This window comes from Arvicanthis niloticus, unplaced genomic scaffold (assembly GCF_011762505.2).
Source record: "Arvicanthis niloticus isolate mArvNil1 unplaced genomic scaffold, mArvNil1.pat.X pat_scaffold_276_arrow_ctg1, whole genome shotgun sequence".
Classification (NCBI taxonomy): Eukaryota; Metazoa; Chordata; class Mammalia; order Rodentia; family Muridae; genus Arvicanthis; species Arvicanthis niloticus.
In genome coordinates, this window is record NW_023045938.1 from 18,198 (window position 1) to 44,596 (window position 26,399).

Below are 26,399 nucleotides of genomic sequence, written 5' to 3' on the forward strand. Positions count from 1 at the left end.
TACCACACACCTACTGCTCATCTGCTGCTGCTGCCCCAGAGTCCATAGAACCCCAACACCCCCTTGCAGTGCCCACTTCCAGTCCTAGCTTCAAGCTACTGCTTTGAAGGGCTAGAGCTGGATGGTCACAGATCCTAGGGTAAAAGGTTGTGCTAACCAGATCCTAACTCTCTCAAGAAAGACCCAGAAGAATCCCACCCTTTAATTATCCCCCCAGCTGTAGATATCTAGGATGTATTTACAGGAAAGACCACTCCTCTGACCATATTGAGGAGTATGCAGAACAGACAGGAGGAGAAAGAGGACACTTCTGGGTACTTCTTTAACCTGAAATTCTACTTTGGTGAAATCAACCTATACCCAAAAAATACAAAATAAAAAATGAGACAATACATATTTGACTCATTACATATTTAAAAAATAATGTTATGTTTTCTGTTGATTTGAAAATAAATAAAGAATATAAATCAACTAAAAATCATATTTGGGGCCTAAAGAGACAGCTCAGTTGGTAAAGCACTGCTGTACTAGTCTGAGGATCTGATTCCCAGCATCATGTCAAAAGCTGGGTATGGAGCTAAAACCATCCAGTGGAAAAAGGACAGCATTTTTAGCAAATGGTGCTGGTTCAACTGAAGGTCAACATGTAGAAGGATGCAAATCAATCCATTCTTATCTCCTTGTACAAAGCTCAAGTCCAAGTGGATAAAAGACTTTCACTTAAAACCAGATACACTGAAACTAATAGAAGAGAAGGTTGGGGAAGACCCTCGAATACCTAGGCACAGGGGAAAAGTTCCTGAACAGAACACCAATGGCTTATGCTCTAAGATCAAGAATTGACAAATGGGACCTCATAAAATTACAAAGCTTCTGTAAGGCAAAGGACATTGTCAATAAGACAAAACAGCAACCAACAGATTGGGAAAAGATCTTAACCAATCCTACATCTGATAGAGGGCTAATATCCAAGATATACAAAGAACTCAAGAAATTATACTCCAGACAACCATATAACCCTATTAAAAAATGGGGTACAGAGCTAAACAAAGACTTCTCAACAGAGGAAACTCGAATGGCTGAGAAGCACCTTAAGAAATGCTCAACATCCTTAGTCATCAGGGAAATGCAAATCAAAACAACCCTGAGATACCACCTCACACCAGTCAGAATGGCTAAGATCAATAACTCAGGTGATAGCAGATGCTGTCGAGGATGTGGAGCGAGAGGAACACTCCTCCATTGTTGGTGGGACTGCAAGCTGGTACAATCACTCTGGAAATCAGTCTGGCGGTTCCTCAGAAAACTGGACATACCATTACCTGTGGATCCAGCTATACCACTCTTGGGCATCTACCTGGAAGATGCTCCAACATATAACAAGGACATATGCTCCACTATGTTCATATAATAACCAGAAGCTGGAAAGAACCCAGATGTCCTTCAACAGAGGAATGGATACAAAAAAATGTGGTACATTTAGACAATGGAGTATTACTCAGCTATTAAAAATAACGAATTCAAGAAATTTTTAGGTAAATGGATGGAACTAGAAATTATCATCCTGAGTGAGTTAACCCAATCACAAAAGAACACACATGGTATTTAACTCACTGGTAAGCGGATGTTAGCCCAAAAGCTTGGAATAGTGAAGACTCAATTCACAGACCACATGAAGCTCATGAAGAAGAAAGACCAAGAGGGAACGCCTCAGTTCTACTTAGAACAAGTAACAAAAATACTCAAGGGAGCAAATATGGAAACAAAACATGGGACAGAAACAGAAGGAGGGGCCATCTGGAGACCATTCCACCTGGGTATCCATCCCATGTATAGCCACCTAAGCTAGACACTGATGTGGATGGCTGGAAGTGCATGCTGTCAAGAACATGATATAGCTGTCTCCTTAGAGGTCTGCCAGAGACTGATACATTCAGAGGACGATGCTCACAGCTAACCACTAATATGATCAGGAGTTTCCCAATGGAGAAGTTAGAGAGAAGACTGAAGGAGCAGAAAGGGTTTATGACCCCATGAAGAAAGCAACAATACCAACCAACCAGAGCCCCCCAGGGTCTAAACCACCAGCCTGGGAGCACATAGGGAGGGACCCATGACTCCAGCGGTATATGTAGGGGAGGATGGCCTTGTTGGGCATAGGTGGGAGAGAAGATTCTTGGTCCCATGAAAAACAAACACAGAGTGAGGGAGGACATGTGAGGGTGGGGAGGGGGTAGTGGGGGCACAGCCTCATAGAAGCATGAGGAGGGCGGATGGGATAGGAGGTTTCTGGGTGGTGGGAGGAAGTGGGGTAAGGGGATAAAATCTGAAATGTAAATATAATACCCCCCTCCCAAAAAAAAAAGTTGGGTATGGTTGTGTGTGCTTGTAATTGCAGAGCTGGGTAGGGAGAGGCTGGAGGATTCCCCAAGGGTCACGGTCAGTCAGTCTACCTTAACTAGTAAGCTCCAGGCTAGCAACAGAAGCGGAATTTAAAAAAAGCTGAAAGCTCTTGAAGAATGACACGTGAGAATGATGTCTGGTACACACACACACACACACACACACACACACACACACACACACACACACACCCTGGAATCAAGTCCTTATCCCCAAACACTACCCATCCAGACAGGGAAGTGTGCTTGGGCCACAGCTTAACCTACCTGCTCCTGAGTCATCTTCTGCAGCTCATTCTCCCAAGCTGCCTGTTCACCATCTGCATTATAAGAAGCTGGTGGAGTGAGTCCACGGAGGATTAAGGGGTCTCGGTCATGGCAGAGGGCTGTCAGGTGTCCAATATACAACTTTAACTTGCTTCTATTTTGGTCAAGTTCTAAGAGGGGCTGGATGATCTGAGGTGAAAAAAAAGGAAAGTCAAGGTTAGTCTGAAATGAGAAGTTCGAATATTCCTTATGCCTCCCAAACCAAGATGAAAGCTCTCAGTACTACTGGAATCTTCACAATTATAGACACAAACAATTTCACAGTGTTGTTTTCCAGGAAGTAAGGAAGGACTATGGCTGAGCATATCAATAACAGATGGAGAACTCTGTACTGAGTCAGAAGACTGAAACAGGACTTGTGTGTGTGTGTGTTTTAAATTATGAATTACATTTTATTTATTGTGTTGTATACGGGTGTGCTTGCCGTGGCATGTGTGGGAGTCAATTATTTCCCTTCACTATGTGAGTTCTGGGGATTGAACTCAGGTCTTCAGACTTGGTGATATCTTTATTGCCAAGTCACTTTGCCACTCCAGACTAGCTTGTTTGTACAGAGATGTTGTTCCTGATGTCCAAAGCCTCCAGTGACCCTACAAGTGCTCTGTGCACTTCTTTATGAGCAGATTTCAAAAGGCTGCTAGAGAAAATTGCTCATCTGAAAGCCTGGGCAACATACTTCACATGGCCTTCTACCTCCTAGAATGGAAGAAAAATTCAGTCTCTGGAGAAGGTGCGTGTTGTTCTTGGCTTAGACATATGATGAGAGAACTCATTACTAAATCTGTCTCAGCCTGGCTGAGCTCCCTTCATTCATTTCTCAGAGGCTATCTGATATTCCTTCTCTGCACACAGTGACTAGTAGATCTTTGCATAACACTGAGTACCTGACTCACAGCCAAGGCCCGAAATCTCCACTTGTAACATTGGTTCTGTGTTTTTCTTAAGAGACCTGTTGTAAATTTCTTTCCTATCTGGTTCTTTTTGCCCCAGATGAGTAACTAGTCCTTGGATTCTCTTTGGGAGTATACTGACCAATGGATTCTGTTTCATGTTTCTTGTGACAGCTTTGGGGGCAAAACTCTGGCCAGGTACTGGCAGTGAGGTCACAGCTCAAGGTGATCAAAAAGAGCCAGTCCAAGTTTTGCATTCCAGTATGTAGCTAGAGCAGCCATGGGAGCTGCTGAGCCTTGGCAGAGTTCCCAGGCCATACCCACCAGAAACCTGTACCTGCTGCATGCACGAGCCTGACATTTCTATTACCAAGACACCTCTATACTATCTCATGCATACGGGACTAGGTCATCTTCAAATAGAAACAAGGCCTGATATTCATTTGAACAGTAACACCAACTTCTTTATGAATCCTACAATCTAAGTGGAGCCTGGCGGGACAAATTACAGAAAAGTGAATCAGTTTGGCATCACTCTAATACACACACACACACACACACACACACACACACACACACGAGAATATATGTATATATCTATATAATTTAAATAGGAAAAAGGTTAAAAATGAACTTCTCAGAGTATGTTTGTTATGACGAAAAGGTTCCATCCAAATGTGAGTTTTTATAATTCTATGCTTTGTAGTATGTGTATGTGTGGTGTGTCTATGTGTGGTGTGTCTATGTGTGGTGTGTGTATGTGTGGTGTGTCTATGTGTGGTGTGTCTATGTGTGGTGTGTCTATGTGTGGTGTGTCTATGTGTGGTGTGTCTATGTGTGGTGTGTCTATGTGTGGTGTGTGTATGTGTGGTGTGTGTATGTGTGGTGTGTCTATGTGTGGTGTGTCTATGTGTGGTGTGTCTATGTGTGGTGTGTCTATGTGTGGTGTGTCTATGTGTGGTGTGTCTATGTGTGGTGTGTCTATGTGTGGTGTGTCTATGTGTGGTGTGTGTATGTGTGGTGTGTCTATGTGTGGTGTGTGTATGTGTGGTGTGTGTATGTGTGGTGTGTGTATGTGTGGTGTGTCTATGTGTGGTGTGTCTATGTGTGGTGTGTCTATGTGTGGTGTGTGTATGTGTGGTGTGTCTATGTGTGGTGTGTCTATGTGTGGTGTGTCTATGTGTGGTGTGTCTATGTGTGGTGTGTCTATGTGTGGTGTGTCTATGTGTGGTGTGTGTATGTGTGGTGTGTGTATGTGTGGTGTGTCTATGTGTGGTGTGTCTATGTGTGGTGTGTGTATGTGTGGTGTGTGTATGTGTGGTGTGTCTATGTGTGGTGTGTGTATGTGTGGTGTGTGTATGTGTGGTGTGTCTATGTGTGGTGTGTCTATGTGTGGTGTGTCTATGTGTGGTGTGTGTATGTGTGGTGTGTCTATGTGTGGTGTGTCTATGTGTGGTGTGTCTATGTGTGGTGTGTGTATGTGTGGTGTGTCTATGTGTGGTGTGTCTATGTGTGGTGTGTCTATGTGTGGTGTGTCTATGTGTGGTGTGTCTATGTGTGGTGTGTGTATGTGTGGTGTGTCTATGTGTGGTGTGTGTATGTGTGGTGTGTGTATGTGTGGTGTGTCTATGTGTGGTGTGTCTATGTGTGGTGTGTCTATGTGTGGTGTGTGTATGTGTGGTGTGTGTATGTGTGGTGTGTCTATGTGTGGTGTGTGTATGTGTGGTGTGTCTATGTGTGGTGTGTCTATGTGTGGTGTGTGTATGTGTGGTGTGTGTATGTGTGGTGTGTGTATGTGTGGTGTGTGTATGTGTGGTGTGTCTATGTGTGGTGTGTCTATGTGTGGTGTGTCTATGTGTGGTGTGTCTATGTGTGGTGTGTGTATGTGTGGTGTGTGTATGTGTGGTGTGTGTATGTGTGGTGTGTGTATGTGTGGTGTGTCTATGTGTGGTGTGTCTATGTGTGGTGTGTGTATGTGTGGTGTGTGTATGTGTGGTGTGTGTATGTGTGGTGTGTGTATGTGTGGTGTGTGTATGTGTGGTGTGTCTATGTGTGGTGTGTCTATGTGTGGTGTGTGTATGTGTGGTGTGTGTATGTGTGGTGTGTCTATGTGTGGTGTGTCTATGTGTGGTGTGTCTATGTGTGGTGTGTCTATGTGTGGTGTGTCTATGTGTGGTGTGTCTATGTGTGGTGTGTCTATGTGTGGTGTGTCTATGTGTGGTGTGTGTATGTGTGGTGTGTCTATGTGTGGTGTGTCTATGTGTGGTGTGTCTATGTGTGGTGTGTCTATGTGTGGTGTGTCTATGTGTGGTGTGTCTATGTGTGGCGCTGGTAACTGAACCTAGGGATCACACAGATTGGGGAACTACCTATCACTGGCCTAGGCCCTTAATTTTTTTTAATATAAAATTTGTGAAAGGGTCTTCTCTATGATAAACAGGTTGGCCTTGAACTTGTGATCTTCCTGCCTCAGCCTCAGAAGTAGCTGTGATAATGTTCGTATTACTAGACCCAATTCTATAATTATACATGTTAAGGAAAATAAATTATGACAGGAGAAACATTTCCATTCTAGCTGAGAGCTGTTTCTTTGTAAGAGGATTTGCTGTAACAGATTCTCTAACTGGTTTCAGGGGCCAGCTTTTGATTGCACTAGGACAGTGGTTTTGAAGGTGTTTGCTTTAACTTCATTTCCATTTAGCTAAGATAACTAGTGAGCTTTTGAAAGACTGAGAAACTATTTCTGTATTTTTCAGAGTAGAGAGTGAAGGAAGATTCTACAATATTCTATGTGTATGGTTAATTACCTATGAGTTCTAAACACACAGATCATTTGACATTTCAATACCAGGATAGAACGAACCAAACCACTTCCTACTCCATCACACCTGTTCAGTTAAGACAGCCTGTTGTTTTCTCTTCTTACTCTGCTCTTGGGGATTTTTGTTTGTTTGGCTTGTTTTATCTTGAGACAGGGACTCCTTCTGAAGGCAAGTTGAAAAGAAATGCCATGCAGGATCCATAAATACTGTCTGTCATCTGTTCACACACAGCTTCAGTACATTATGATCCTTGAAGCTTAAGTTGTGATCCTCCTGCTTCAGCTTCTTGAAGCTGGGATTATATAGGTCAGTAGGATTAACCCTGGTTCTCCTCTGATCTAAGTGTATTTAGTTGGTTATAACACTCTGAGAAGTTATCTATGTACGTATCATAAAGATTGGATGAAAAAGTGCTAAAAATTATTAGAAACTGAAGTATTTGCCCTTGGGGAACTAAAATTCTATTGTTTAGAAGATGTAATTGGGATCCAGCTCAAGGGGAGGCCCCCAAGGCCTGACACTATTACTGATGCTATGGTGTGCTTACAAACGGGAGCCTAGCATGACTGCCCTCCAAAAGGCCCAACAAGCAGCTGAAGGAGTCAGATGCAGATACTTGCACCCAACCAATGGACAGAAGCCGGGGACCTCTGTGGCTGAATTACAGAAAAGTTGGAAGAAGGTGAGGAGGAAGGCGACCCCATAGGAAGACCAACAGTCTCAACTAACCTGGACCCCTGAGATCTCTCAGATACTGAGCCGCCAACCAGACAGCATACACCAGCTGATAGGAGGCCCCAGTCACATATACAGCAGAGGATTGCCTGATCTGGCCTTAGTGAGAGAAGATATATTTAACCCTCAAGAGACTTGAGGCTTCAGGGAGTGGGGAGGTCTGGTTGGGTGGGGTTGGATAGGTGGGGACATCCTCTTGTAGACAGGGGAGGGGTGCGGGGAAGAGGTATGGAATGTGGAGTAGTCAGAGGGCAGACCCAGAGGGGGATAAAGACTGGACTGTAAAAAAAAGGTTAAAAATAAAAAAAAAAAATGACATTTATTTCTTTGTGTGTTTGTGTCATGGTGAGCATGCACAGGTCAGAGGACAACTTGAGGGGTTTGTTTCTCTCCTTCCACCATATGGGTCCTGGGGATTGAACTCTGGTCAGCAGGCTTGGTAGGAAGTGCTTTTATCTGCTGAGCCATTTCTGCTCTTTCAGAAAACCAACGTTTGGTTCCCAATACTCATCTTAGGTAGCTTACAACTGCCTATAATTCGAACTCCAGGGGACCTGATGTGTGGCCACTACCAGAAGAGGCACCTATAAACATACACACATACACACATACACACACACACACACAGCCTTTAAAGGTCCCTATATATGTGTCAGCTACTCTCAGTCTTCCTAGAAAATTAGTTTTACATCTCCCAAGTCTTCTGTGGCTGCCTACAATTCTGACTCAGTTATAAAAGCCCTGGGTTCTTTATTTGCTGACAGCTTCAGAGGCAGATTTGCTGTTCATATATTAACTGCATAAACATTAGTGGGTAGCTCTGACTCTTTGTTGAGTTACTGTCTACTGCATTTGAAGGTAGAATGTATCAGGGAAAGTCCCACTATTGACTGACTGACTAATGTCCCAGATACACCTACCTGTCTTACTGCCGTTCTTTAATAGAGGCCCAGGAGAGAGGAGGAGGCCAGGGAATAAAGTTCACTACTTCTCCATTTCTTCTCACTGAGCGATCCTTCTAGTCAATACTTTAGTTGACCAGGGAGGTCAAAGATGGAGTGTTATATTGTTTGCAAAGTTGTGGAGCTATATATTACATTCTCACTTAGGGCAGCTCATTTATGAGAAAGTTCTTTAAAAATACAGAAAAACTCTATGGTACTTTTATTAAACTAATCAGGTATACTGCCTATCAAGTCAAGTTAATGAAAAGAGAAATATTAATCCAGTTTAGCTTTAGTGAACGCCTGAGTGGTATGCTGTATTCTAACCAATGGGAATATATGAAGATGCAGTTCTGCTGTACAGTAAAAGGACTTATGAGATACGTGATTCATGTTTTGGGTATATATAATAGTTGAATTGTATAATACATTTATCCTTGTTTTAGCCTTTAATTTTGAAACAAATGCTAAGAACTCTTAAATTGCTAAATAAAATATTTGCCTTGGTTGAGATTTAGCCTGACTTAGTCCTCAAATATGTTTATGAAATCCAAGCTTTTTATTTTTTAATCCGTTGGGATGCACGCTTCGAAACAATGAGCCTTGCCATCTGAAGGACGAGCCAAATGATGAATAGATTCCCTAAACATGTTTGCTGTTGTAGTCATCCCTTTCTAATCCTAACAAGAGAAGGTAGAGTTACTCTCACTTTACATATCATTTACAAGAAATATATTGGATAGAATGTGCCAGCAAGTTCTAGATTGCATCTAGGCTTAGCTGGAAGGATAGTACAGCCACTTTTATTTAAAGTACGTCAATAAACACCTAACATTTCAAAGGTAAAAAATAAGGGCTAGGGCAGAAGTTAAAGTGAGAGCGTCCAGAGCCCTCCCCTCACGCCCTGGCCCTCCCCTCCTAGCTCTCCGTCTGCATCTGGCCAGCTCTCACAGATTACACACTGTGACCATTATGCATTTATTTTCTACCACACATAAAAAGATCTCCCAGGAACACTTAAGTTAGGAGATAAATTCTTTGTTTCAATTTGATGCTTACTCATAAAAGAAGAGAAACTCCCAGAATGTTATCCATATTATAAATGTTGACAAAGGACTCAGGTTTTTGGCTCTGTGCTACACAAAATCTGTGTCCTTGGGATCTTTGGGATGACCTCGTATCACCACATTAATTAATAAGAGATACCCGACCATTGCCATCTGTTTAATAAAGTTTTTGGACCAGAAAGTCACTGGGCCCCTCTCTCTGAAAAGAGGGGAGATGAGGCGGGATACTGAGTGGGGACAAGTAGGAGCACAGATCCAGGGTCACTTGGGTCAAGGGATGGATAAATGAATAAATGGGTAAAACGAAAAAAGAATTTTTGTTTGAGACAAGGTCTTACTTACTATGTAGCTCTGGCAGTCTTGGAACTCACTCTGTAGACCAGGCTGACCTCAGACCCACCTGTCTTTACTTCCCAAGTACTGGGATTAAAGGCATGTGCCATCACACCCAGTGATTAGAAATCTTATCACTAATAAATACCTGGTTCTACAAGTAGAAAGTTTTTCTGAAGACCTTGGATATAAGGGCTTTATGGCTTGTTAAAATATAAGCTTGTCCATGAAAACTGCAAAAGACTATACATTTTAAAATATGAAGAACTATGGTAATCCTTTTTGAAGATACATCATTATTTTCTCTTAGTTTTATAGTTCAGAAATTTACTATGAGCTTTCCCCCAAGAAAGCATCACCACTGCAAAAAAGGAGCAAAGCATTCCCTATTTCCTGACGCTGTACTCAACGTTGATAAAAGATAGGGAATGGGGATGAGGATGTAATCTATCTTGCATCGTCACCACAGAACCACCTCCTGTATTCTGCTTATTATCCTTCATGCAGTTTAAAGTGATGGCACCTTAGGCATTATAATGAATTAAATGTATGGGAAGGATAGGTCTGCCCACTCGTGAGGGAAGCGAATCCGCTGAGCATATGGACTGTCTGTATATGCGATTGTGGGCATGGAAGGCTCTAGGCATCACAGTGCTCACTCTAATGGAGTCATTTACCAATGAGTGGGTGATACTCATGCACAGAAGAGGATGACACAGGTAAATGCAGCATTAAGTGGAGAAAATGCTCTATTTAAGGGCACAGGTTTGCTTTACAAAGTAACCAAGCAAGGGTTTAGCCAGATAAGGAACAACAAGATAAATAATAATAATACTGATGATGATTAATAACAATACCAAACAACCAAAACCCCAAAATGCTATGCAGTCTACCATACTCAGAACATGAAGAGTAGATGTGTTTCAAAATTCTTCCCTGCTGTAAAGAGCTAAAAAAAGATGAGAAAATCTTCAATTCAGTCTTGAGTAGAGGCTTACCACTTAACTGTGTTTTAGTTAAAAATGAGTGGAAAAGTTAAAGATTGAAAACTTAAAGCAGTAATATATGGTCTGAATGACTTGTTGATTAATTAAGTTCCCAAACTAAAACTAAGGATGAAAATGAGAGATAAAATGAATCAGACAAAGAATAAAAAAGTCACAGCTTCTGAGCAGACAGCAGTCGAGGACTGAGACTTGATGTAAAACAGAGGCACGTGTGGGCCAAAGGCAGAAAGATGGCCGCCACCGCCTTCTTTGCATGCACATACATTTAGGTGTCAAACTGACAGTTCACACTCCATTCTGACCCTCTGATGTTTCATTACTGAAATAATCCCAATGGAATCACTGCTTTAGTTGAGTACAATGTCCTTCTTGGCTTTGGTAACACATATCTGTTGGATCTGAAAAAGTAGCAATATGACAGTTGCTATATGAAAAATGTTTTTAAAAAATAGAGAAAAAACCATCCTTGTAGAAAATCTTCATAGTTTATCCTTCAGTGCTGGAAAAAAACTTACTCTAAAGCTGGGTATGGTGGTCCAAACTTTTAATATGTTTGCTTGGGAGACTGAGGCACAAGAATATGAAACTGGACCAGCCTGAGCTACACAGGGAGATAGATTCTGTGCCGGAGCTGGGGTGTAGGAAGACTATATACATAGATTCACATCTAAATTTTGAAAGAACTTAATGAGGAAATCCTAAGGACAGATACCTTATTATTTTCTATAACCGAGTAATGGTATATTATGAGTGTTTAGAAGCAAAGAATGATATAAACTTCAAATGTAGAGACCAAAGAACAGGGGTCAGAGTGTGCCAGAAAATACCTTTCCCTATCATGTTAATCGGTCTTTAAAAACTTGAACTTTATTATTATTGTGTGTGTAAGACAGGGCAGCATCATGTGCCCTGTCTTACACACATGTGTAGAAATCAAGGACAAGTGTGCAGAGTTGAGTGCCCCCTTCCACCTTTATGTAGGATCCAAGAATTAAGCTCAGGTCATGTTTGCCAGGTAAGTGCATAACCTACTGAGCCATTTTACCAGCTTGAATCCATTTCATAGTAGCAGTTTTCCCAGATTCTTTTCTCAGAAAGTATACATTTGGCTCCGTGGAACTCACTGTGACAGTTAATATTGAATGCCAAGTTGATAAAATCTACAATCACCTAGGAGGCAGACTTTGGGCATACCTGTGAAGTATTATCTAGCTTAGGTTAGTCTTTGTTCATGTCTGTGAGGGGCTATCTTGGTGGTTAGGTTAACTGATGTGAGATGTCCCACCATCAATATGGGCAGCACTTATCCCTGGGCTCATGTACTGCATCAAGAGGAGAAAGGTAGTAAACATAAACACTGCACACTGTTCACTGTGTCCTGAGTGCAGATGTCAATGAGGAGTTGCTTCCAGGTTCTGCACCAGGACTTCTCTACAACGGACTGACTCTGAACTGTGAGTCTTTCTTTTTGAAGCTGCTATGTTAGGGTATTTTATCACAGCAGCAACAAATAACCAGATGCCTTGTAGTCTACATGCTTTAAGCACCCTGCTCAAATATGTGCACCATACAACTCTGAGGGACTCCTGGTCTTCCTTAAAACAGAGTCTCATGTAGTCCAAGCTGGATTTGAATTTACTATGTACCTGAAGATAGCCTTGAACTTGTAGATCCTTTTCCTTCTACCTCCCAAGAATTGAGATTTCAGGCATATACTAACAAATTTAGTTGAGTGATTCTTTAAAAATATTATTTGGAAACACCAAATGACCCCTAGCCTGGTGCCATGTGACCCAGGTGGGCCGTGAAAGCCTGAAATGACCTTGGTCAGGTGTCAGGTGGTCTGGGTGGCACAGCACCTGAAACCACCCTAATCTAGGGCTAAGTGTAAGCCATCACTGGAAGGCAGATCACTCAAGACAACTCCCAGGCTTTGGTTGAATGCTATGCAGTGGTGTGGGCAAGGAAGAGATGCCACTTGCCACCTACGGCAGGCAGGAGAGCTGCCCCCACCCCCACCCCCCCGCAAGGTCATGGGAGCAGGAGAGCTGGACCTGAACCTCACATGGGCAGCACAGTAGAGCTGGCCCTGCTTAGTCCTAGCTGGTGCCACATGACACAGGTAGGCAGGGCAAGCCTGAAATGACCTTGGTCAGGTGCCATGGAGAGCTGGTGGGCTGACCAGCTCAGCTACCACCCAAGCCTAGATCCACCCCAACATCTATCCTATCTATGAGCTGCTGGAGTACTTGAAGGGGCCGGTCTGCAGATCCAAAGCTGCAGGATCCTCATGACACAGAGCAACAACAGGATCTCTGAAAGGAGTCCCAATGAGGATCTAGTATTGATAGTGTAGCAGAAGCCAGAGGCCTCAAACCAGACCAATGACTTATTGTAATAAATATTTGTAAGTAAAGAAGTGTGGACAAAAGGGTATACTGTGGGACACACTGTGACACAATACACAAGCATGTGACAACTTCCACAATAGATTTTTTTCTTTCGGTGGAGGTTGCAAAGGCAGAGAGTGGATACAAAGGGACAGGGGATGAGGGGGTTTGGGGTGCATGATGTATAGTTCATAAAAAAAAAATCAATAAAAAGTTTATTCTCTCTCTCTCTCTCTCTCTCTCTCTCTCTCTCTCTCTCTCTCTGTGTGTGTGTGTGTCTAGAGTTGGGAATGTGCCAGGTGATGAATGTGGAGGTTAGAAAACAACCTTACAGGAGTCTGTTCTCTTTGTTCTCTTTTTATAGTATGGTAGTCATTAAACTCAGGTCCTTAGGCTTGGTGGTAACACTCATACCTCTGTTAGTCTTTATCCTAGGTTGCCCTGTGGACTTCAGCAGCTATATGCTTTAAGCGATTCTATGGCTGATGGGAGATAGCCAACTGTGCTTGGGTCATCCACAGGGTCAAGCCTCTCTGCCTTGTTCATTTTACCAAGCATTGGGTCTGCTAGGCTTCTGTTACATGTCCAGCTAATAAACCATTAGACATCTTGAATATGTATCATTTCAAAGAACAAGGCAAAGCCATTCTAAGGAGACAGGTTTCCCTCAAACATTTTGAGTTCAGTGTTATACAGGTGGTATACATGAATGGTTTCAACTTCTCCTGGTTTGGCTAATATGCTGTCTCACCACTCACACATTTCTGTGAACGAGAACTAAGCATCAGGTTCGGGTGTTACTAAAAACACACGCACTTACTACCAGCACAGGGAATAGGGTCTGAGTGGCTGAGGCTGGGCTGTTCTCAACAGGAGCCTCTGCTGTATGCTGGCATGTCCTAGAGTCATGACAGCCTGCAGCTCTAGAAAAGCACAGCTGTTTGCTTGGCAGTTTAACCTTGTGTGTTCCATGTCAATCATTACACTCATGACATTTTATTAGCTATCCTGGAATTAAATGAACTTAGGTGATGCTCTGTAACCTATGAGTTTAATAAAAAACTGATTTGAATTGGTGTGGTCACTCACACCTGTAATCCTAGCACTCAGGGCACCGAGACTGAGACTAAGACTGCCAAGAGCATGAGGCATCCTGGTCTACAAACTAAGACCTGGTTACAAAATAAATAAAACAGACCGAACAGAGCTGTACTTACTTTGGACAATGCTACAGATAGCAACAGCTGATGTAGAATCCAACAACTCACAGCCTGTTAAATACAAATAATAGTAGTGTGTGTCTGTCTGTCTGTTTCTCCAGAGTCTCACTATGTTGTCTAGGGTAGCCTTGAACTTGCAATCTTCCTGTCCCAGATTCCTAAGTGCTAGAATTCTAGGTGTGCTCTGCCTAGCAAAGTATTCTACATTCTTCAGGGCAAGTGAAATAAAGTTGCATGGTTGCAGTGGCTATGGCTAGAAATGGTTATTTAAACACAGTGGTCAGAAGCAGGCAGGCCCTTGCTTGGTGACATCATGCACAGGGTATCCAGTTTCAGAGGCTGCTTTCTGACATGGGGTTTGGGGGTGGAGGGAGGGAGGAAGGGAGCTATGGAGATGGAAGGGAGAGAGGGACAGAGGGAAAACAAATGTGTGTAAGGTAATGTCTGTGCCACCTAGGTTATATGCTACAAAATCTTCAGTACTTTCTGAAGATAAGCTCGAGTTTTGGAGACAGATGGACTGTCTGAATTCTAGAACCTGCCGTATTCTAGTGGAGAGGCCTACAACATTGGCAGAGAGAACCTCTGCTTTGTTAACTTCTACAATAATCATCAGCTAGGGTTCATTATCTATACAATGGGAATGTTCTTGGCTGTTCTGTGAGGATTCAAGTACATATAAAATAAACCCCAGTGCTCAGCTGCACCAGGGACTGGAGAAGGGAGAGAGGAAACCAGGAACTGGAAAATTATGGTTTGTAGACCACATCTAGCAATGCTGCCTGTTTCTACATGGTTCTGAGTTAAGGATGCTTTATACATTTTTCTCTTTTGGAGACAGGGTTTTTCTTCCTATGTAGCCCAGGCTGACTTCAAACTCATAGCCCCCTGTCTGAGCCTTGTAAAGGCTGGACTACAGGCTTGAACCACCAAGCCCAAGTTCTTTTTCTTTTGCCTTTTCAATTCACAAAATGAAAAATCTAAAGAATATTTTGTGATACACAGAAAACCATATACAAAACCAATTTTATAGTCCATCAAGTTGTATTAATTTATAGCCACACTCAATTGCTTGTGTGTTGTCTATGGCTACTTTCAATAGTGTGATAGAAAAGCCAAATATTCTGACAGATAACATGGAATTTGTAAAATGTAAAGCATTTACTATTTAGAAACTTTAGAAATATCTGTAAATTCATAGGCTGAAGAGCCAGGTCAAAGGCCTTTTCGAGCCCTTCCAGAGGTCCCCGTTTCAATTCCCGCACCAACATAGCAGTTTACAACTATAGAACTCTAGTCTCAGTGGATATGAGATTCTTCCAGCCTGTGGATATACAGTGCACAAATATATATGCAGACAAAACACCCATACACATATAACTAAAAAAGTCTTGAGGAAATACAAATCCTTATAAACAGTTCAATCTCAGAAAACAGAGAAATTAACATTAGAGAAGAAATTTTTATACTTTTCATCAATTAATTAACAATTATTTTAAAAAATCATCTCATAACAGGTGTTTATTACTGTTATTAGCAGTAATAATGACCACATGAGGATTTAGATTTGGCAACAGTCATAAAAAGAAATGCCTGAAGTACAATCCTTACTGATACATAAAATCATGATACATTGAAATATTAGAAAGAATAGTAATGAGTTTGTAAACAAGTCATTGAATAAAGAAATTGAGAAAGATATCAAAAGATGGAATGATCTCCCTTTTGCATTCATTGGTAGGATTGACATAGTAAAAATGACCATCTTACCAAAGGTGAGCTACAGATTCAGTGCAATCCCCATCAAAATTCTAACATAATTCTTCATAGATCTTGAAAGGGTAACTTTTAGTTTCATATGAAAATACAAAAAACCAGAATAGCTAAACAATTCTGAATAATAAAGGAGCTGCTGGGGGAACAGCAACCCCCAGCCTCAAGCTGTATTACAGAGCTATAGTAATAAAAACAGAATGGTGTTGGTACAAATTAGACATGTTGGTCAATAAAATTGAATAGAAGACCCAGCATAAATATGGACATATAATTTTTAAAAAATGAGGCCAGAAATGTACACTGGAATAAAGACAGGATCTTCAACAAATAATATTGGTCAAACTGGATGGCTACATGTAAAAAAATCCAAATAGATCCATATTTACCACTCTGCACAAAACTCAATTCCAATGGATCAAAAACCTCAATTTAAAATTAGATACATCGAACATGACTGAAGAGAATTCGGGGAAACAGCCTTGAACTCATTGGCACAGGAAAAGACTTTCTGAACAGAACACCAACAGCACTGGCTCTAAGATCAACAATGAATGTTGGGGCCTCAGGGATCTGAGAAGCCTAGCATTAGCTGCAGTGTAAGCTGCGTGCTGCAGCACAAGGTAACTGCAGTCCTCAGTGATAATTTGACTCTTTTCCACCAGAGATTCAAGTAAGCAGAAGTACCCCAGAAAACAAAGATAATACATGTTTACTGGGGCTGGACAGATAGCTCAGTGGTTAAGAGCACCTGCTGCTTTCCCAGAGAACCTGAGTTCAGTTTCTAGCATCTACACAGAGGCTCACAACTCTCTTTAACTCCAATTCCAGAACATCTGATACCTTCTTCTGTCCTCCTTTGGCAGAAGGCACACACAATGTATACATGCAGGGAAAATGCTGACAGATACAAAGTAAAAATAAATAAATTTCAACAGATGTCTATTGCTCCTTTAAGAGTTAGCTCATATATCATAGTCCGTTTTAACTACTGAGTGTCTACTGAGGTTTCCCATGGCAATTTGTAAAATTTTTCTTGTAGAAAATCTGTTTTGTAGTGTTTAATGGTCTTGAAACATTTATTTACTCCTTATGAACCTGGTATATCATAGGTACAGAGGGTATGCCCAGGTGTGGGGACGCTTAAGAATAGCTTGGTTCTTGGCTGGGCAGGGGCCTGGAACCCCAACCCCAATGGGGCAATAGCAGGTGTTTGGCCACGCCCCCAGAACCCAGGGGTCCTGACAGGTGGTCTAGATCTCCACTGACCCATGCTTTTCAGTCACTAGGACAATGCAGCCCCTCCCAGAAATGTTTGCATCACCATCCACAGGTAGAGGGTGTAACTACAGGCCTCAGCCCTAGAGAGATTTCCATATTGAGTTACCTAAAGGCCAGAGGGCATAGCCAATTATGTATTCTTTTTCCCAGACCCTCCCCCCTCGACCTCCCTATTTAACTCAGGTCTGCCCTGAGTTTCAGGGGGGTTACACATCCAGATTCAACTACAATCAATAAATAAATAATAAACATCAATAAAGCCGTTTTGGAAACCCACGGACTTTCTCGTGTTATTGGGGCCCGCCGTCTTGCGGCCATCGTGAAGGACTTCCCTGCATTCTAGCCACCCTGCCATGCACCCAGAAAATACTTATGGATTAATTTTATTTCTCACTTCAATCAGCTTTAAACCAAAATAATGAACACTTTAATAAGACACATATACTAATTGAATTTGTCTATGTTAAACTGAGGACACAGGTGTAAGCAGCGAAGGAGTGCACAGATGTGCTTTCAACTTGTTAAAACCTGGCATACAGTGCTAAACATCCTAATTCAATTCCAGGAGGACATAACAATATGAATACTAGCTTTTAAAATACTGACCAATCAACAAAATGATGAGCAAATTTAAGATATTTTCACTTGATATCCAGAGTGCCAAATGCAAACTCTGAATAACTTATTTCCTAGTCACAGGAAAAGCAGCTAAAGACCATTCTAGGTTTGTCACCACATCCTCATACTAAAAGTCTGGGATTCCAGTCTTGAAATCTAGGAAGAAACAGCCACAGTTGATGATCCTTCAATGAAGTCTTGTTAACAAGTGTTTTGCCTTAAAATCTGAATTTTCACTAAAAGAATGAGCCATCTGTTTTGAATATTTTCTAGACTAAGCCTCTATTTGTACACTGCTTTGATCTCTTGGCATAATGGGAAAGCAGAGATGCAGTCCAGCTACACCTCAATCAACTGTGCTCATTTAATTTATCCCAGAAGCACTGACTGCCAGACTCAGCTGGAGACTTGGTCTCATCCTAGCATTAGGAAGAGGGGGATGCATCACAGGAGAAGGGCTCTTCTGTTTTGGTTGATGCTACAGTTCTGTGTCCAAGAAAATGTTCATTTAACCACAAATACCTAGGAATCCTACCAGAGAGGATGTATTAAAAAAAAAAAAAAAAAAAAAAAACCACCTGTGAGGAGTCAAGGACAAGCTAACAGAAGTAGTGACACAGAGCCCTGCTGTAACAAAGCTGCTGTTGAAGGGTCCAGATAAGACAAGAGTCAACTAATAGCCCTCTACAGCATCACCTAATAAAATAGTGTCACATGATAGCAAGTGTAGATCAGCCTTTCAAAACTAGCATCTAAAGGGGTTGATATCAAAGGGATGACAACCTAAGGGGCTGAGTAGTCAACTTAATATACAATATGCTAGAAAATGTAACAAATACTGGATGGGTCACCCAGGGCACTTACATATGAGCGGTATCAGATTAGATAATAACTTTTTATGGTGTGGGGAAAAACAAGAATATTGAAAATTGGCTAATCTTGCATAAAAGTAAGCAAAATACATGCAAACCTCCTGTGTGTGTGTGTGTGAGAGAGAGAGAGAGAGAGAGAGAGAGAGAGAGAGAGACAGAGACAGAGACAGAGACAGAGACACACACACACACACAGAGAGAGAGAGAGAGAGAGAGAGAGAGAGACAGACAGACAGACAGACAGACAGACAGATAGACAGAGACAGAGAGTGTGAGATGGGATTGAATCCAGGGCCATTGAGACACATCACAAATTGCTAATATTTTCATTCAGTAAGAATCTGTGAGTTTGGTGGGGTTCTGTATTTTCAGATGGCTGTGAAAAACAGGTAGGACGTGAGGGGTCTCATTGCACATAATGATGAGGATATCTGGTTGTTTAGGAAAATGCCCAAATCACAAATATCAGGAAGGGAAGACAAGTGCTTCATTAGTTGAATACTCCTTCATGATATGAACCTATGGATCGAGTGCACATGCTTTAACAGTGATGCTTAAACACTATTTATGTATAAGAAGTAACTCAAACAAGGTAAAGGACACCTCTCTTCCTTAAATCACATAGAGAAAACCACAAAAATGTAGAGTGTATCTGTGAACCACAGTATAGAGAGGTGATAACATTTTTAATGATTTGTTGCTATTGTATAAATATTCTCTTTAGTTAGAAAACTCCAGAAGTGGAGGGGAAAAAAAACCCCTGTGTATTATAGGGTGCTTCGTGGAGGTAACTGGGCAGGGCCTAATGTCAGTAGCTAACCTACCACAGTACCTCAAGGACAAAGCAATGGAGTTGCTGAGCTAGTGTTGAGCTCTCTAGAGATTCATCAGAGGCTCAGAAAGATTTTCACTTTTATGATTACATTTTAGTGACGAAAAACTGGTTACAGAGGTCTAGTTTTATGGGTGATCAGAAGAATGCATTTTATAACAGGACACAGGAAGCTGTATAATCACTGCCACCAGTGTTCTACTTACTGCTGTTACCGAGCACTCCCTGAGTTCCTAGCAAAGGGTAACATGCATGGAATAAGTGAGGACATTTAATCCTCACAATATCCCTCAATGAAGATGTAGTCATTCTTTCACTAATTTTAGGTTAGTATACAAAGTAATGGGTTCCACCTCAGCATGTATACGTGTACACATCATACTTTACTCTCATTTGTCCCCCACCCTGCAGTTCCTATTTCTTCCCCCACTTAGTTTCCTATTGTATTTCTCACTTCCCTGAAGAGCCCTCCGTTCTTTCCCTCCCTCCCTCCCTCCCTCCCTCCCTCCCTCCCTCCCTCCCTCCCTCCCTCCCTCCCTCCCTTCCTTCCTTCCTTCTTTCCTAGGCCTCTCTAGGATAGCACACAGGTTTTATTATTATTATTATGACTCAGCACAGAGGCTCTAATGCTTAAAGCTGCTAAGTGACTTGCAGCAGTTACACAGGTGCTGAGGGGCCAGTGTCAGGTCTAAGAGCAAAGCTCATCCTTCAACACCAGGCCAAACACCACGAGAACTGTGCACAGACCTTGTAAGAGAAGCTAAACAAAGAGTGCCTTTTCAGTTTCATAGATGAGATATAGTCTTTTGTTAGAGAAAAAAGTAGGAAGTGTAGGTGCATTATTGTACACAATGACTTCTCTTAAGAAAAAACAGCACCATAAGCTACTGTAAATAGGCAGCTTTGGTGCAAATTTACCAGCCTAAGTAGTCACAGACCTTGTAAATAGGCAGCCTTGGCGGATAGTACCAACTTAGATAAGGACAAGTGAATCACAGGCAGAGTCATAGTGACCTGACCCCTGAACCTTTACCCAACTGATACCCTGTTCTGAACGATATCAGTACTCCCCCTGAACACCTATGCTTCTGATGTAGAGTGAAAAATTATAAAAATCATTTTTAAAAATATATACAGGCTTTTTCTTTACCCCTAGACCTGAGCAAAAGAATGCAGGTTCACTAGTTCCAGAAAGCGGAACTGAATGTAAGATTTCAGGCCTTCACTGCCCGGGGATACATTCGGGGAGGAGTACATTATCCCTGAGTCAGAGGACACATGCTGGATTAACATTCCTCAAGCCTCAGGGAAGAGAACCCACCTGTGGGTGGGGAAGGCCCAAAGCAGGAAGACACATTCCTGACCACAAAGAAAAATGCAAGTCATCTAGGTGAGACTGAGAAATAGTTGGGCAAGTGACAGGGCACCAACTGAGAAATAGTTGAGCAAGTGACATGACAAGACCACATTTTTGAGAGGAATGGGTATACAGAGTGTTTTCCACATGACCCTGATTCACTTAGGTTGCGTTCCTCTGGAATTCTCTGCTATTTTTATGTTATATTTCCTTAGCAACCTTTCACCTCCTCCTCACTCCCTAGGTTTGTGGTTTTCCCCTTTAAAAACCCTTCTCAGACTAACTGGCTTTGTCAATTCAGCTCCTGCGTGAGCAAACGAATTGACCTTGGCCGGCCAACTCTCCCTAATAAACCTCTGCTGATTGCATCCAGGTACGGTATCTTTCGATTTTTGGGTGGTTGTGACTTCCCAAGACTTGAGTAAGGGTCTCCCGAGTTTGGAGGTCTTCACTGTGTCATCCCCTTCCCCACATCCTGCATTTTTCTGTTTATAACCTCTGAGTTAAAAAGTAAAAATTAAAAAAAAACCCTGATATTTCAAAAAAAAAGAAAAAGAAAAAAACAGCACCACTGCACAGTGATACAGCAAAATAACCACGATTGTATCAAGCTTATCGGCAATTCCTTTTCTCTCCTATTTTCTATCTTCCTGCTGCAAAAGCTACTGTGTGTTTGTTTTCTCATCCACAAAAAGCCCCACAGTGGTTCATACAGCCCAGGTCACTTCTGTCAGAGAGGAGAGGACTATCTAGGTGAGGACGCTTCCTTTCTTGTCTCCTGGAGACATGGAATAAGGGAACTGAAGACACGCCAAGAAGGAAAGACTGTCTATGCTCATGGATTGGCAAAGCTGATACATAAAAATGGCTGTACTGCCAAAGTGATCTACAGAGTCAACACAGCCCTCATCAAATTACCAACCATGTTCTTCACAGAACTAGAAGAAATTCCTCTAAAGGTTCAGAAGAGCAAAAGCAATCCTAAGCAGCAAGAACAGTAATGGAGGTGTAACACTGGGCACTATAAGAGTCCACAGAAACTGTATGATACTGGCACAGAACATCTGATTAATGGAATGGAGAATACAGAAATAAACCTACACAACTAGTATCACACAGTATTCAAGAAAGATATACAAAAGACACATTTTTCAACAAATAATGCTGAGTTATCTGGATATATACATGTAGAAGGACAAAAACTAGATCTTCATCTCTTACCCTGTACAAAAATCAATTAAAAATAAGCCAAGCATTATAATGCAAGATCTGAAATTTTCAAACTGCTACAAGTACAGAAGTTTTCAAATGAAAGACCAAAGTGTGGATGCTTCAATCCTACATAGAAGGGGAAACAAAATAATCACAGGAGGGAGGGAGGGATCTGGGAGGGAGAGAGGAGGGGATGGGGAAAACAATTGAATAGAAATATGTAGCTGTGGGGGATGGATAACTGGGGGTAGCCACTAGAAATTCCCAGACACCAAGGAAGCGAAAGGCTCCCAGGACCCAATGGGGATGACTTTATCCAACAAAGGGGAGATAGAACCTGTATAGAGACCATCTCCAGTAGATAGGCACAGCCTCCTAGTTGAGGGATCGGGCCACCCACCCATATCGAAATTGTTAACCCAGAAATGTTCCTGTCCAATGGAAAGACAAGGACAAAAAATGGAACAGAGACTGAAGGAAAGGTCATCCAGAGACTGCCCTACCTAGGGATCCATCCCATCTGCAGACACCAACCCCACACACAATTGCTGATGCCAAGAAGTGCTTGCTAACAGGAGCCTGATATGGCTGTTCCCTGAGAGGTTCTACCAATACAGATACAGATACTCACAGTCAACCATTGGACTGAGCCGGGGAACCCCAATAGAAGAGCTAGGAAAAGGACTGAAGAAGGGGATTGCAACCCCATAGGAAGAACAATATCAACTAAGTGGACCCCCTAGAGCTCCCAGAGAGTAAACCACCAACCAAAGAGTAAACATGGAGGAACCCATGGCTGCAGATACATATGCAATATGTAGCAGAGGATGGCTTTACCTGACATCAATGGGAGGGAAGGGAGGCTTGATTCCCCAGCACAGGGGGATACTAGAGGGGTGAATCGGGAGAGGGTGAGTAGGTAGAGGAGCACCCTCATAGAGGCAAAGGAGAAAGGGGAGAAAGGGGACCGGGTGGAGGGGCAACCGGGAAGGGGGATATCATTTGAAATGTAAATGAATAAAATGATTAATAATGATGATGATAATGATGATGATAATAATTTTAAAAAAGACATAGGTGTAGCAAGGAGTTTCTGAAAGGTCTCCGACACAAGAAATAATTTCAGGAGCTGAGAAGTGGGATGATATGAAATGAAAATGCTTTTGTACATCAAAAGAAATTATCAAACACGTTATTTGAAGACAGCTTAGTGAATGGAACAAATTTTTGCCAAGTCCACATCCAATGGGTAAATAAAGGTTGTAAAAACTAAACAAACCTCAAATCATAAAATCAACAAATAGGCCTCAAGATGAACTACAAAAGGCCCATAGATATTTGAAGAGTTCAATATCCTTAGCTATTAGGGAAATGAAAATTAAAACTGCTTCAAGAATCAATTTCACCTAGCAAAAACATATTTTAAAAAGACAAATGACAAGAAATCCCGGTAAGGATGTGGGAAGAAAGGGATCCTTATCCAATGTTGATGGCAATGTAAACTGGTGCAGCCATTATGGAAGTCAAACTCTGTGCCAGAACTTGATCAAAACTGGCATATATATATTTAGCATTTTTAGTGGTTTTAACTACTTCTTTAAGTGATTCAAGATAAAACACAGATTCAAGATAAAAACCAATTTATCAATATAATGATCCCAGTTAAATAGTGTTGCAAATGGAATTGAAATTATGGCAAGCTCAAATCAGGGCAAACATTTTATGCATTCCATCATATTACTGACAGTCCTGTGGACAGTGGAAAATAACCAGCCTTGCTTTTCAATTTGATACAAGAACTTGAAAGCAAGATTTGAAGAGTTTCAGAAAATTAATTAATACTTTGATATGTCTGTGATTTCAAATTCAGTTGACTTGTTAATTTCCAAATGAAATGCATAAAATATAATCTGACAGAAAGGCAACCATTTCTTAACACTCATAGATTCTATCTTCCCAAAGGCAAATACACTAGATATTGATGTATTAGTCTCTCAAACATGACAAAATCTAACTAGTTTTATAATACATTTTTACTTTTATAATAAAAAATTCAATGAAAGCTTATTAGAAATGTTTATTGTCTTTATTAAAAATCACAAACCTGGGACCTACCCTATGATTGTAAATGACTGAATGACATGCCATATAATTTGTGTTATCATGTGATAATGTTTTTTTTTGTTATTTGTAGTGGTTTACATAACAAAAATTACATAGAACTCCCATCCTCTGTTAGCTTCTGTTACTGTTCATATAGTTAATGTGTGGCTCAAGACCATTATTCTATATCAAATGTAACCAAGAGAAGCCAATATATATATGATTATATATCCTATATGATTATATATATCATAAAATATATAAATATATATTTCTATTTTATAATCATATGTATTTTATTTGTGTGCATATACACCTATTAAATTGAGGGTGAACAGGCATTGTTCTGGACAACAGGAAAGCAATCATATTAAAATCCTTTTACTCATGGCTCCAATGTTCTCTTGTCAAGGAAGAAGAAGAAAGGATAAACTGAAGGGATAAAGAACAGCATGAACGAGCTAATCTAGACAGAAAATCTGCCTTTGTTAGGGTTTCCAGTGCTATGATGAAACACCTTGACCAAAAGCAAGTTGGGGAGTAAAGGGCTTATTTGGCTTACACTTCACATCACTCTTTATCATTGAGAGAAGTCAGGACAGAAACTCAAACAGGGCAGGAACCTGGAGGCAGGAGCTGATGCAGTGACTATGGGGTTGGTAGTGATGCTGCTTGCTGGCTTCCTCCATATGGCTTGCTCAGTTTGCTTTCATGGAGCAGAGGCCACTCCTGCACTCCACTGATCACTACTGAAGAAAATGCCTTACAACTCGATCTTCTGTAGGCATTTTCTAGGTTGAGGCTACCTTTTCTCTGATGACCCTAGCATGTGCTGAGTTGACGTAAATCTAGCCTGCCTTTGTTCTGGTGCTCTCACTGGGGTGGCCAAGGTGGTCAGATTTGTACTACTGTTTGGAGTCCTATGTTGGCAAACAAGCCACTGCTACTGATGAAATGTATTCTTTTACAGAAAATGTTACACTGACTATATATATGTTAGAGGAAATCTCTTAACAAAATTCAAAGTATCTTCTTTTTATTATTATTATTATTATTATTATTATTTGTTTGTGTGTGTGTGTGTGTGTGCGCGCATATCACGGTTCACATATGGAGGTCAGTTTGTAGAGTTAGTTTTCTCCCTCTGACATAGGTGGGGTTAGGGAGATAGAATTCAGGCTGTCATGCTTGTTTAGCAAGCATCTTTACCCATTGAACAATCTCACTAGCCTGAAAGTTGTTTTCCTAAAGGAAAGTATTCCTCAACATACATGACATCAAACTTTCAGTAATAAAATGTATCCTGGTTGCCACATAACAACAGCTTCTAGTCACTTGTCCTAGAACATAGAAATGCCTGGGACCCCTGAGTCCCAACTTCCAAATCTCCCCTCTACAGTCTTACCTCTGAAATAAAAACAATGTACTTAGATGATGATATTTCCAATAATAGTAACTAACAGTCACTGAAAATGTATTCTTCTTGGAATAAGATCTAAATTAATGAGTTCAACAGCAAAAAAAACAGTAACAGCATTGCACAAAGTCCAGTGCTTAGGGCTGTAAGAAACTGCTGACAGCATCCTACAACAGCACAAAGCACTGATAAACTCATGAACTAGGTAAAGAAACTCCTACAGAGAGGTGACCTGACTTTCCTCGGCCACAGAGTTAAATGGTGGTGTCTAGATCCAGACTGTGTAGTCTAGGTCCCTGTCTCACAAGTGTGTACTTCTGACACCACTGTCTCTTAGAGAGAAAGCCAAAGTGGAGAGAGCACACCAGCCAGCAGGTGCTACAGTGAGGGCTCAGCAAAGACTGTTCAAAAGCCTGCGCTCGGAACCTCAGGCTCTGCAGCCTCCCCGCCTGGCCCAGCTCAGTGCTTTCAGCTCCTCCCAACTCACTATTTATGGTTTCTACTTTAGACTCCAGCTTCACCAGAGTGTGGTGGCTTATAAAATGCTTTAGAGAACACATTAATTTCTTAAGTTGGTAGGAAAATATAAATTTCAAATTCAAAATTTTGTTAAGAAAAATTCATTTTCTGTAGAGACAACACAGAAATAAATACAAGAAAGAAAGAAGCCAAGACTTCTGCAGTGCTTTAGGGACTGCTCATACAATTCTTGATTTTGTTTTTGAGACAGGGTCTTGTCTCAGAGCTCAAGATGGCCTTGAATTTATAATCTTTCTGCCTCAGATATCTAAGTGCTG

General features: G+C 41.4%; 1 protein-coding gene across 1 annotated transcript in view; it reads right to left on the reverse strand.

Moving 5' to 3' along the window:
* The window catches only part of LOC117701854 (ELKS/Rab6-interacting/CAST family member 1-like), a 69,799-nt gene that overhangs the window by 17,439 nt on the left and 25,961 nt on the right, over positions 1-26,399 (reverse strand). The window contains exon 4 of the mRNA XM_076928174.1: positions 2,670-2,858. Within this exon, the coding sequence (XP_076784289.1) occupies positions 2,670-2,858 (189 nt within the window). The remainder of the gene's footprint in view (positions 1-2,669; positions 2,859-26,399) is intronic.